Source organism: Oryctolagus cuniculus, chromosome 7 (genome assembly GCF_051225735.1).
Source record: "Oryctolagus cuniculus isolate XC-2025 breed Fujian yellow rabbit chromosome 7, ASM5122573v1, whole genome shotgun sequence".
In the NCBI taxonomy this organism is placed as follows: domain Eukaryota; kingdom Metazoa; phylum Chordata; class Mammalia; order Lagomorpha; family Leporidae; genus Oryctolagus; species Oryctolagus cuniculus.
The window spans coordinates 53590563-53604900 of record NC_142873.1 but is presented as its reverse complement, the minus strand read 5'-3'; the positions used below and the strand labels follow the sequence as shown (position 1 = coordinate 53604900).

Here is a 14338-nt window from a genome sequence, read left to right as displayed (position 1 = left end):
TTCTTGGGTCATAGGTATAGTTCAGGTTCAAAGTTGGCTGTAAGGACTTGAAGTCGGTTTCTTCCTTAATATTGGTTGTGAGATAATTATTTTTTTTTCAGGCAGATTTAGATAGAGAGAAAGCTCTTCCTTCCGTTGGTTCACCCCGCAAATGGCCACTATGGCCGGTGCTCTGCACCAATCCGAAGCCAGGAGCCAGCTTCCCCCTGGTCTCCCATGCGGGTGCAGGGCCCAAGCACTTGGGCCATCCTCCACTGCCTTCCCGGGCCACAGCAGAGAGCTGGACTGGAAGAGGAGCAACTGGGACAGAACCGGCACCCCAACTGGGACTAGAACCTAGAGTGCTGGCACCACAGGCGGAGGATTAGCCTAGTGAGTTGTGGCACCAGCCGGACAATTAAAAATTTTGATATGAACTGGTCTGAATTATTATATCATCTACTCTGTGTTTAGAGAGATCTTTTCAAATTCTGAATTCTATAAATATGTATATGTAGATCTGTTTTTCATTTATCAATGAATTAATTTTCTAAGTTCAGTTACAAGGGACTCTGCTAGATGCTATGCAAATCTTCACAAAAACATACTTCTAGATAGTATATCTGCCATGTTTTAAGGAACATGTCATGATACTTCTCAGCTATACTTCAGAGTAAGAGCACATTTCTTCCAGAGAGTGTCCGTAGATTGAAGAATGGAAATGGATTGATTTCAACATTCTTAAAAACTTCAAAAGTCTTTCAGTTTGTTATTCTTGGAAGTTAAGTAGGTATTTTAAGGTTGGCCTTATGAATTCTAAAACCTTGGCCTTAGTGAAATCGAAATAAAACTGCTGTCTAGTTGTACTTCACCACTACAGTCTATAATTCATGTGTGGATTGCTTAATGCAGTTTCTTTGGACTCTAATGGGAGAGACATTGATATTTTTTTTCCAGATATCTCACTTGTTTTCAGATGTCGTTTTAATTATATTTTCTTGAGTTTAGGGGACCTCAGGATGACTCTCTGGTTCAGTGATTCACTAGAAGTACTCACAGGACTCAGCATATAGAAATACATTTTATTTTAGTTTTCTAAACTTATGTCTTTATTGCTTTACTAAGTCATTTGTTAATATCACTAGATGGGTATGTCCTCTGTGAATAGGGGTATTTTTGCTTTTTATTTTATGATTTTTATTTTTATTTCTTATTTCACTGACTAGTTCTTCTAATATATTGTTGAAAATAGATGGTAAAAAGTGGCCATAATGGGGGCGGACATTGTGGTATAATGGGTTAAGCTGCTGCCTTTGACTCCAGCATCCCATATGGGCTCTGGTTTGAATCCCAGCTGCTCTGCTTCAGTCCGGCTCCCTGCTGCTGTTTCTGGGACAGCAGTGGAAGATGGCCCAAGTGCTTAGGCCTCTGAACACATGTGAGAGACCCAGATAAAGCTCCTGGCTTGGCCTGGCTCATCCCTGGCTGTTGAGGTCATTTGGGGAGTGAACCAGAGATGTTAGATCAACCTCCCTCCCTCCTTCCCTCTCTCTCACTGTCTCTCCCTCTTTCTCGTTTTTCCTCTCTCTGTAACTCTGCTCGTCAAGTAAATAAAATAAATCTTTAAAAAAAAAAAAAAAAGAATGGTCATACTTGATTTGTTCCCAGCTTTAGGGGTTCAAGCGTTTTACCACTAAGTATGATGTGTTAGCTATAGGTTTTTTGAAAGATACCCTTTATGTTGAGTACATTTCCTTGCTGAACGTGGCTGATATTTTTGTTTATTTATTTATTTAATCATGAATGAGTATTGACTTTTGTCATGTTCTGTCTGCATTTTTGTTCAGATGATTATGTGATTTCCCCCAATGCTTTTATTCTGTTAACATGGAGGATTACATAGATTGGCTTTTGAAATTAATAAATTAGTTGTATGTTCCGAGATTAAACTGCCATTGATCATGGTGTAATATTGTTCTCATATATTGCCATTGGAATTTTGTATTTGTATTCTAGAGATATAGTGATCTTGAATTTTGGCATCTGGGTAATGCTGATAGATATTCTCATAAACAAGCTTGTAGTTAGCATATCTCCCATCTTTTAAGGAACTTGTCATGATACCCCTCAACTATGCTGTAGATTCAAACCACATTCTTTCTTCATTCCTTCCTGACTGAATAAAACAAGTTGGGAAATGTTTTAATGAATAATATGCTGTTAAATGAACTGATTTTTTTTTTTAAGATTTATTTATTTGAAAGGCAGAATTACAGAGAGGCAAAGAGAAAGAAAGAGAGAAAGAGAGAAAGAGAAAGAGAAAGAGAGAGAGAGCGAGAGCGAGCAAGCATGAGCGCCTGAGTGCTAGCGCTCATCCATCAGCTGGTTCACTCTCCTAATGGCCAAAACAGTCAGAGCTGGGCTAGGCCAAATCTAATTAGCCAGGAGCTTCATCTGGGTTTCCCATATGGGTGCAGGGGCCCAGGTACTTGGGCCACCTTCCACTGCTTTCTCAGGTACATTAACAGGGAAGGGAGCTGTATCAGAAGTAGAGCACCCGGACTTGAACCAGCATCCACATGGGATGCCAGCAGTGCAGACAGTAGCTTTTACATACTACACCAAAGCACTGGCCCCATGAACTGATTTTTAACATACCACAGTCTACTATTATATTATTTAACTGATACATAATTAAATACTGTATTCATGGATAGCTCAGAACTCCTTGGATTATAAGAGACTTGGCTCAAACTAATTGATTTAAAAATATTTAATAGCTTAATGGCTATAAAGTAGGACTTCAGACTTGGCTTGAATCTATGCCTGTAGAGATCCTTGTAAGAAATTCCATCAGCCTCTGTCTCTTTTGTTGTTATTTATTTTCTCCATGTTGGGAGAGAGCCCTTATCAGTTCCAGTATTATATAATACATACATCTTGAGATGGGAAAATAGAGTCCTTCTGTTTCCCAGTGCGTAACAATATGTGTAAAATGACTTAGTTGTCACTATTTGACTGGTATGTGCACAGTTACTTTGTCTTGGCAACCTACACCCTGTGGACCAAATTCTGCCTGCTGTCTGTTTTTTAAAACAAAGTTTAATTGGAACACAGCCTTGTTCACTTGCTTACATATTCAAAAGGTTTGTGAATAAATGGGATTAAAAGAAGTTCATTTTGATGCAAAATTTTTTTTTGAAATCCATCCTAGTGTTTCTATAATAGGCATTTTTCATGATCATTTTGGAGATCTCTCATGTGCATGGATGTTAGAATTTTTTTGTGTCAAAAAACTTATATTTTAATTTAATATTACATGAACTTTTTGAAGTACTTAAGAAAAAAAAGGTTTGTGGGGCCAGCACTGTGATGTATCTCGTGAAACCAGCCCCTGCAGTGCCAGAATCCCATATGGGTGCCAGTTCAAGTCCTGACTGCTCCACTTCTGATCCAGCTCCCTGCTAATGTGCCTGGGAAAACAGCGGAAGATGGCCAAAGTCCTTGGCCCCCTGCACCCATGTGGGGAGATTTGGAGGAAGCTCCAGGCTCCTGGCTTCAAACGGGCCCAGCTCCAGCTGGGGCAGCCATTTAGGGAGTGAACTAGTGGATGGAAGACCTCTCTCCCTCTCTCTGCCTCTGCCTCTTCTAACTCTGCCTTTTAAATAAATAAATGAATCTTCTTTAAAAAAGGTTTATTTTTATATTTCTTTGAAAAACAGAAAGTCAGAGAGGGATAGATAGTGAATGAGAGATTTTCCACTTTCTGATTCATTCCCCAAATGTCTGCAACAGCCAGCTCTGGGCTATTATAAAGCCATAATCCAGAAACTCCCATCCGGATTTCTCAAGCACTTATCCTGTGACCTGCTCTCTCATGGGTGCATTAGTAGGAAGCTTGATAGGAAGCAGAACAGCTGGAACTTGAACAGGCATTTTGATATGGGGTGCTAGAATTGCAATTAAGGGCTTAAGCCACTGTACACAAAGCAGTCCCCTCAAATAACTTTTTACCTAGGACTGGTAGAAATAGCACCCTTGATTGATGCTTCTTTTATAATCCTAGTAAAGAAGCTGTTCTCAAAAGGATTGAGAGCATTTAAAAGGGAAGAATGCCAAGCAGACACCTTCCTCTTTAAGAAAAGTCATTCATCTATTAGATGTAATTTTTTACTGCTGTGTAGATTGAGATTAAACAGTTACATATATTTTCACACTGATAAAAATGCTATTGAATCAAATACTAAGATAGCAATTATAGGAGAGTGGATAAAGGTATAATAATAGAACCCTAAATTACATGAAATTTAAAAATAACAGTTTTTGAATAATCTAAATTGATGGATAATATATTTTCTCTTAGATGATGAAACATGCCTGGGATAATTACAGGGCGTATGGATGGGGACATAATGAACTCAGACCTATTGCAAGGAAAGGACATTCCACTAACATATTTGGTAAGTTTACTTTTTGTAATTACTATTTCAGTTTTTGCCTCCATCTTTTAAAGCTAGATATAACTTTATTGTTTAAAAATACAAATATTTTTATGCAACTGTAATTTTACATACCTTTTTTGTAAATTTCAGTCAAGATTTAATTCTGGTTGCTTTGGAATATACAGATATTTGATGGATTTTCTGTTTACATAATCTCTTTCTCCTTTTTAATTTTAATTAGTTTTTAACAGATTGAATATGATTTGTAGGTAAAAGAGCAAGAACATAATGGTATTTCCCTTCCTCACTCTCCCTCCATCCCATTCTCCTTCCTTCTACCCTTCTTCTTCCCGTCTTTCTTTTTTTGTTGTTGTTGAGATAGTGTTTTAAATTTATATTATATTAAAAGGCTTAATACTTCACCAAATAAGAGGCTTAACAGATAAAATGCAAAAAGACCCTAGTTTAGTGGGATATAGACTACAGCTGTAAACAACAATTGAATATATAAATGACCATTTCACCCATATGCAGTTTTTTTTGACCAGTTAGTCACTCCGAATTTTTATCAGTGCAATACAACCAATGACAACGTGACATGTAAATATGTCCTGTGTGATAGACTTTAAGGCATTTCTTCTCAACAGTTTATGCCCAGGAATAATTTTATGCAGATTACAGTGCAAGTAATTATGCCTTGCATTTTTATACTCTTTAGTTACCACAGTTCTGGGAAAACATATGGTATTTGTCTTTCTGAAACTGGCTTATTTCACCAAGTATAATGGATTCCAGTTGCATCCATTTTGTTGTGAAGAGAGGATTTCATTTTTTACAACTGAGTAGTATTCCATTGTGTATATGTGACACATTTTCTTTATCAAATCAATGGTTGATGGGCATTTGAATTGATTCCATATCTTATCTTTTGTGAATTGAGCTGTAATAAATGTAGGGATACAGGTAACTCTTTTATATGCTAATTTCATTTCCCTTGGGTGAATTCCCAGGCGTGGAATTGCTGTGTCATGTGGTAGATCTATTTTCAGTTTTCTGAGGAAACCCCATACTGCCTTCCACAATGACTGTACTAGCTTGCATTCCCACCAACAGTGGATTAGGGAACATTTTTCCTCATGTCCCTGTTTTTTGATTTTTGTATGAGAGCCATTCTAACTATGTTCAGGTGAAAACTCACTGTAGTTTTTTTTTTATTTGCATTTCCCTGATGGCTAGTGATCCTGAGCTTTTTTTTTTTTTTTGGCTGTTGGCCATTTGAATTTCCTCTTTTGAAAAATGTTCAAGTCTTTTGCCCATTTCTTAATTAGATTGTTTTATTCTTGTTGAGTTTCTTAAGCTCTTATAGATGGTGGATATTAAGCCTTTTCGAGTCGCTTAGTTTGCAGATATTTTCTCTCATTCTGTCTATTGCCTCTTGACTTTGTTAAGTGTTTCCTTTGTGGTGCAAAAGCTTCATAGCTTGGTCTAATCCCATTTTCTATTTTGGCTTTGATTGCCTATGATTCTGGGATCTTTTCCAAGAAGTTTTTGCCTATGTCAGTGTCTTGCAGAGTTTCCCCAATGTTCTCCTCTAGTAATTTGATGGTATCAGGTCATAGATTGAGATCGTTACCCATTTTGAGTTGACTTTTATATAAGGTGTAAGGTACTTGTCTTGTTTCATATGTCTGCACACAGAGATCTAATTTTCCCAGCACCATTTGTTGAAGAGATTGTCCTTTCTCCAGGGATTGATTTTAACTTCTTTGTCAGAGATTAGTTGCTTGTAGATGTATGAATTGATTTCTGGGGATTCTATTCTGTTCCATTGGTCTACATTTCTATTTCTGTGCTGGTACCAGGCTTTTTGATTATAACTGCCCTGTAGTATGTCTTGAAATCTGGTATTGTGATGCCTGTGGCTTTATTTTTGTTGTTCAAAATTGCTTTCGCTACTCAGGGTCTTTTGTGCTTCCATGTTAATTTTAGCATCATTTTTCTTAGATCTGAGAAGAATGTCCTTGGTATTTTTGATTGGGATAGCATTGAATATGTAAATTGCTTTTGGTAGTATGGACATTTTGATGATACCGATTCTTCCAATTCATGAACATGGAACATTTTTCCACTTTTTTGTGTCTTATTCTATTTTTTTATTTAATGTTTTGTGATTTTCATCATAGGGATATTTGACTTCTTTGGTTAATTTTATTGCAAAGTATTTAAAATTTTTTTGTAGCTCTTGTGAATGGGACTGATCTTACAAGTTCCTTCTCAGCTATGGCATTGTCTGTGTATACAAAGGCTATTGATTTTTGTGTGCTAATTTTCTATCCTACAACTTCACTAAACTCTCTTATTGAGTTCCAGTAGTCTCTTAGTGGAGTCTTTTGGTTCCCCTGTGTACAGAATCATGTCATCTGCAAACAGGAATAGTGTGACTTCCTCCTTTCCAGTTTGTATCCCTTTGATTTCTTTTTCTTGCCTAATGACTCTGGCTAAGACTTCCAGGACTATATTGAATAGCATTGGTGAAAGTGAGCATCCTTGTCTGATTCTGGATCTTAGTAGAAATGTTTCCAGCTTTTCCCCATTCAACATGAAGCTGATTGTGAGTTTGTCATATATTGCCTTGATTGTGTTGAAGAATGTTCCTTCTAAACCAAGTTTGCTTTAGGTTTTTGTCATGAAAAGATGTTTTACTTATCAAATGCTTTCTGTTTGTCTGTTAAGATAATCATATGGTTTTTATTCTTCAATTTCTTAATTTGATGTATCACATTTATTGATTTGTATATGTTGAACTATCCCTGAATATGAGGGATAAACCCTACTTGGTCTGGGTGAATGATGTTTCTAATGTGTTGTTGGATTCAATTTGCTAGTATTTTGTTGAGGATCTTTGCATCTATGTTCACCTGGGATATTGGTTTATAGTTCTGTTTCTTTGTTGTAGCTTTTTCTGATTTTAGAATTAAGGTGATGTTGGTTTCATAGAAAGAGTTTGGGAGGGTTCTCTCCCTTTCAATTGTTTTGAATTTTTTTTTAATAATTGGAATTAGTTCTTTAAATGTCTGATAGAATTCAGTAGTGAAGCCTTCTGGTCCTGGGATTTTCTTTCTTGGGAGGGTCTTTATTACTGATTCTGTCTCCATCTTGGTTATTGATATGTTTAGGTTTTCATTGTCTTCATGCCTCAATTTTGGTAGATTGTATGTGTGCAGAAATCTACCCAAGTTTGGTAGAATTCAGCAGTGAAGCCATCTGGTCCTTGGCTTTTCTTTTCAGGATGATCTTTATTACTGTCTTGTCAATTGCTGTCTTGGTTATTGGTCTATTTAGGTTTTCTGTGTCTTAGTGACTCAGTTTTGGTGGCCTGTATATGTCTAGAAATCTATCTATTTATTCTAGATTTTCCAATTTGTTGACTTACATTTGTTTGTAGTAATTCATGATGATTTTTTTATTTTTTTATTTTTTGACAGGCAGAGTTAGACAGTGAGAGAGAGATACAGAGAGAGTTATAGACATTGAGGGAGAGACAGAGGGAAAGGTCTTCCTTCTGTTGGTTCACTCCCCTAATGGCCGCTACAGCCGGCGTGCTGTGCTGATCCAAAGCCAGGAGCCAGGTGCTTCCTCCTGGTCTCCCATACTGGTGCAGGGCCCAAGGACTTGGGCCATCCTCCACTGCCTTCCCGGGCCACAGCAGAGAGCTGGACTGGAAGAGGAGCAACCGGGACTAGAACCCGGGGTGCCAGCGCCACAGGTGGAGGATTAGCCTGGTGAGCCATGGCGCCGGCCCATTGTTTTTATTTATGTGGTATCTGCTGTTACATCCTCTTCATCATCTCTGATCTCTGATATTATTATTTTGGTCTTTTCTCCCCCCAACCCCCGCCTTGTTTTTGTTAGTTGGGCCAGTGATGTATTAGGTTTCTTTATTTTTTCAAAAAGTAGCTCTTCATTTTACTAATCTTTTGTATTTTCTCCAATGTTGTTTATCTCTTCTTTTTTTTTTTTTATAAAAAAGATTTATGTATTTATTTGAAAGTCAGAAATTACACAGAGAGAGGAGAGGCAGAGAGAGAGAAGTCTTCCGTCTGATGGTTCACTTCCCAGATGGCCGCGACAGCCAGAGCTGTGCCAATCCAAAGCCAGGAACCAGGAGTTTCCTCTAGGTCTCCCACGCAGGTGCAGGGGCCCAAGGACTTGGGCCATCTTCTACTGCTTTCCCAGGACATAGCAGAGAGCTGGATTGGAAGAGGAGCAGCCGGGACTAGAACCAGTGCCCATATGGATGCCAGTACTTCAGGCCAGGGCGTTATCCCACTGCGCCACAGCGCCAGCCCCTATCTCTTCTCTAATTATTTTTCCTCCTAATAATTTTCAGTTTTGCTTACTGTATTTCTTGGTCCTTGAGATGCATTGCTAGATCCCTTATTTGATGCCTTTCTTGATGTAGGCACTAATTGCTATGAACTTCTCTCTTAATCCTGCTTTTGCTGTATCCCATAAGTTTTGATGTTGTATTGTCATCTTCATCCATTTCCAGGATTTTTTTTTATTTCCCTTTGATTTCTTCTATGACTCACTGTTCCATTCAGAAGTGTGTGCTCAGTCTCTTTGTGCATACTTCCTAGAGAATCTTGAGTTTTTAATTTCCAGATTTATTCCATTGTGGTCAGTAAAGATACATGCTATGATTTCAGATTTTTTGAATTTACTGAGACTAGCTTTATGGCCTAGTGTATGGTCTATCCTAGAGAAAGTTCTATGCACTGATGAAAAGAATGTGTATTCTTCAACTGTGGGATGAAATGTTTTGCAGATTTGTTAGATCCATTTGGTCTATAATGTATGTTAGCTCTGTTTTTCTTTGTTGATTTTATGTCTAGGTAATCTGTCCATTTATAGAAGTTTTGTGTTAAAGTCCCACGTTATTATATATTGGAGTCTTGTGTCTCCCTTTAGATCCATTAATACTTGTTTTCAATAGCCAGGTGTCCTGACATTGGTTGCATATACATTTATTAGAGTCACATCTTTCTGTTGAATTGATTAATTAATCATTACATAGTGCCCTTCTTTGTTTCTTTTAACAGTTTTTGTTTTAAATTCTATTTTGTCTATTAGGATGGCCACACTTGCTCATTTTTGTTTTCTGTTAGCATGGAATATCTTTTGCCATCATTTCACTTTGAGTCTGTGTGTATGCTTGATGGTGAGGTGTGTTTCTTGTAGGCAGCAAATTGATGGATCTTGTTTTTTTAATCCATTTAACAAGTCTATATCTTTTAATTAGAAAATTAGGCCATTTACATTCAAGGTTACTATTGATAAGTAACAACTGGGCCCTGCCATTTTTCCATAAAATTTCCTATGGATTGTTTTGGATTTTCTTTGTACTTTTACTAAGAGATTTTCTGCTTTCATATTCTTTCATAGTGATGACTATCTTTCTGTGTTTCTGTGTGTTGCATATCCTTAAGCATCATTGGTAGGGCTGGATGAATGGTGACAAATTCTTTTAGTCTCTGTTGTGGGAGTTCTTTATTTCACCTTCATTCATAAATGAGAGCTTTGCAGGATACAGTATTTTTAGTTGACAGTTTTTTTCTTGTTGAGTGTCTCCATTTTCTCCTAGTCTGTAGAGTTTCTGATGTAAAATCAACTGTTAGTTTAATTGGAGATCTTCTGAAGGTAACCTGGCGTTTTGTGCACATTTTAAAATCTTTATGTTTTACTTTTGAAAGTTTGAGTACAATGTTTCGTGGTGAAGATCTTCTCTGGTCATGTCTGTTAGGAGTTCTATGTGCTTCCTGTACAAGGACATCCCTTGATTTCTCCAAAATTTCTTCAAGTTATGGAAGTTTTCTGTTATTATGTCACTGAATAGGCCTTTTAATCCATTCTCTTTCCACACCTTGAGGAACTCCTAGGATCTGTATGTTGGATCATTTGATAGTATCTCATAAATCTTTTTTTTAAAGATTTATTTATTAATTTGAAAGGCAGAGTTACATATAAGCACAGGCAGAGAGAGAGAGAGAGAGAGAGAGAGAGTCTTCCATCTGCTGGTTCACTTACTAAATGGCTGCAACAGCCAGAGCTGGGCCAATCTGAAGCCAGAGCCAGGAGCTTCTTCCAGGTTTCCCACATGGGTGCAGGGGCCCAAAAACTTAGGTCATCTTCTTCTGCTTTCCTAGGCCATAGCAGAGAGCTGGATTGGAAGTGGAGCAGCTGAGATGTAACTAGTGCCCATATGGGATGCTAGCACTGCAGGAGGCGGCCTTACCTGCTATGCCATAGCACTAGTCCCTCTTATAAATCTTCAACACTGTTTTTTATTTTCTTAATTTTTTTTTGGTCTGAGATATTTCTAAAGATTTTGCTTCAGCCTCACCAAGTCTTTTGTTAAGGCTTTCCACCGTATTTTTATTTGACATACTGAAGTCTTAATTTCTAGTGTTTAGCTTGATTTTGCTTCTGAGTCTCAAGATCATTGGAAAATTTTTCATCCATGTCATGTATGGATTTCTTTGTGATTTGCTTCTCATTCCTTCTTAATTATTAATAATAATTAGTAATAAATATGGGGGTGGACATTTGTTACAGTGATTAAGTTGCTGCTTTGGATGTCTACATCCTGTATCAGAGTGCCTGATTTGAATCCTGGCTCCTCTGGGTGGTAGCAGATGATGGCTCGAGTATGGAATTGAGTTCCAGGTTCCTGGCTTCAACACGGCCGAGCCTGAGCAGTTGGAAAGTGAAACAGAAGGTGGAAGATGTCTATCTGTCATCTGTCTCTTTTTTTTTTCAAAAAAGAAAGAAAAAAAATGGATATTAATTTTTTATTTTTTCAAATCAAATTGTATTCCTTAGAACTTTTGAGATATTAAACATTTATCAGATAGGTACTGGTCATGATACTGCATCATCAAAGAAGGAGGTACCTTTCTCTGAAGGGAGGAGAGAACTTCCACTTTGACTATGACCTTGTCTAAATAAGACCGGAGTTGGTGGACTGAAAAGGCTTCCATAGCCTTGGCAATCCATGACAAGAGCCTAGGATGATTACTGACACCATAAACAAGAGTGTCAATTGTTAAGTCAACAGGAATCACTGTGCACTTACTCCCCATGTAGGATCTCTGTCCCTAATGTGATGTACAATTAAATTAATGCTATAACTAGTACTCAAACTGTACTTACTTTACACTTTGTATTTCTGTGTGGGTGCAAAGTGATGAAATCTTTACTTAATATATACTAAATTGATCTTCTGTATATAAAGATAATTGAACATGAATCTTGATGTGAATGGAATGGGAGAAAGAGCGGGAGATGGGAGGGTTGTGGGTGGGAGGGAAGTTATGGGGGGGGGGAAGCCACTTTAATCCAAAAGCTGTACTTTGGAAATTTATATTTCTTAAATAAAAGTTAAAAAAAGAAATTTTAAAGATAGAAAAAAATAAATTCAGCTCATGGTAAGCATCTTTTGTGAGGAGAAAATTACAGGGAAATTGTAGAAAAAATGAGCATGTAATCTCCAAGATTTTCAGTAGTCAAGATGTACTGTTTATGTTTTCCATTAAATTTTTAAAAAAGCTAAGGTTTTTCCTAGCCAAGCAAGCTAAGCAGGAATAGATCCTGTATTATGTTTTGTCTTTTGTTTGTAGGTTTGCTTTAGTTTATTTAAGAGTTTGTTTGTTTGCTACTTAGCCTGTTCTTTTTGTAAATATTATTTTTTAATTTATTTTTATTTTTTTTGACAGGCAGAGTTAGACAGTGTGAGCGAGAGATACAGACAGAAAGGTCTTCCTTTTTCCATTAGTTCACCCCCAAAGTGGCCGCTACAGCCGGCACCCTGTGGACGGCGCGCTGTGTTGATCCGAAGCCAGGAGCCAGGTGCCTCCTCCTGGTCTCCCATGCGGGTGCAGGGCCCAAGCACTTGGGCCATCCTCCACTGCCTTCCCGGGCCACAGCAGAGAGCTGGACTGGAAGAGGAGCAACCGGGACAGAGTCCGTCGCCCTGACCGGGACTAGAACTTGGGGTACCGGCGCCAAAGGCGGAGGATTAGCCTAGTGAGCCGCTGCGCCGGCCTCTACATATCATATTCTTGCTAATGAGTGCTTGAACTTTTTGTTTTTTAAAAAATCTGTCTTTTTTGAAAATAGAAAAGGTTTAAGAGCAGGTATAGAGCTCAGCATTTGGTTTGACATCCCAAATTCTGCCTCTGTGTACTCAGGATTTTATAGTTAGAAGGGCCATTAGAAGTCCTGTCTCTGTGTTCCTGTAACAACATGCAGGCAGATATCAAACTTTTTCTCAAAATATTCTGGGGTGTAGGGGAAGCACTAAGTTAAGACATGTTCTTTTTCCTTTTACTTAATCCTGATTATTAAACAGTCTTTTATATGAAAATTAAAATCATGTTTGACTTCTGTCTAGTCATTGGCATCAGAAAACTGTAGATAACAGAAAATTCATTTCAAGATGACTTAAACTAAAAAGGGAATTTAATCAGTGCAGTGAAGTCTTACTGTATATCTGATTCCCACTAAGCTTTCTTTCCCTTTATCTCTCTCCTCTGTTTTACTTCACGTGTTCTGCCTCAGGCTGGCGGTGTAGCAGTAAGGCTGCAGTCGCTTAACGCTTCACGCCATCTGAATTCTTCATCTGTAGAAAGAGCATTGCAGAGAGGAGACCACTCACATTTCTTAGAAACTTTGGTGAAAGACTTCAGTTGAATGATTTCTCTCTCTCTCTCTCCCTCTCCCTCTCCCCTTTCTCCTTTCTTTCTGTTTTTCTTTCTTTTTAAATTGAGTCTTGTGCCCATGATTGAACCAAAAACTAAGATGATAGAATATATTCATTTGCTTTTACCCAGTTAGAATTTGCTCCCGGAGCTTGTGAATGAGGAGAACAAAATAATGCTGAAAAGTTAGCACTGATAATAATTATCAAAACAGTGATTAGCAGAATAAATTCTTTTTACTTAGATACTCTGGAGAATTGAAAGAGCTTTGTTAGGGATAAGTCTTTTCATATTTAAAACAAAGAATTTTGATTTGGTTAAAAGTATTCTTTGACATCGCAATGCTTTTATTTAAAAAATATGTTTATTTGAAAGTAGGTACGAGAGACAGAGACAAATTCCCACTCCAACCCCTACAGTGTTCCTTGAAGGGTGATTTTATTTTCTGTATGTGTGTATATGTGTGTGTGTGTGACGTTTGTGTTTTGTATATGTATATAAGCAAATTCTTTTTTACTGTTTCAACTTATCTGTGATTTGCTTTGCTACTATTTTATTGCTGATTTCTGCTTTCATATTCATTAGAGAAACTGTTCTGTACTTTTTTTTAAAACTTTTATTTAATGAATATAAATTTCCAAAGTACAGCTTATGGATTACAATGGCTTCCCCCCCATAACGTCCCTCCCACCTGCAACCCTCCCCTTTCCCTTGTATTTTGTCTTCTTTTGGTATCAGCATATTTCTGTTCTCATAAAATGAGTTGAAAGTATCCTCTATTTTGGTTTTCTGGAAGAGGTTATTTAGAACTGGTTTTATTTTTCTCTTAAAAGTTAGGTGTAATTCATCAGTGAAACAATTTGCATCTGTAGTTTTTTTTTTTTAAGATTTTTAAACTACAGATTAAATTTCTGCTTCATCTTGGGTGAGTTGTGTTTTTTTTTGGTTTTTGAGGAATTTTGTTTGAGTTTGTTTCATTTGATTTGTTGATATAATGTACATAGAAGTTGTTACCATTTGAATGTAGGAGCTGTAGTGATCATCTCGCTATATTCCTATACTAGTAATTTGTATCTTCTCTTTTTCACTTTGTCAATTCTAGAGATTTATTAATTTTATCACTATTTTCAAAAAAGCAGCTTTTAGTTTCTTTGATCT

General features: G+C 37.3%; 1 protein-coding gene across 1 annotated transcript in view; it reads left to right on the top strand.

The window, feature by feature from the left end:
- The window catches only part of MAN1A2 (mannosidase alpha class 1A member 2), a 196872-nt gene that overhangs the window by 55321 nt on the left and 127213 nt on the right, over nucleotides 1–14338 (top strand). Inside the window, exon 3 of the mRNA XM_002715724.6 lies at nucleotides 4343–4439. Coding sequence (XP_002715770.3) covers nucleotides 4343–4439 — 97 coding nt within the window. The remainder of the gene's footprint in view (nucleotides 1–4342; nucleotides 4440–14338) is intronic.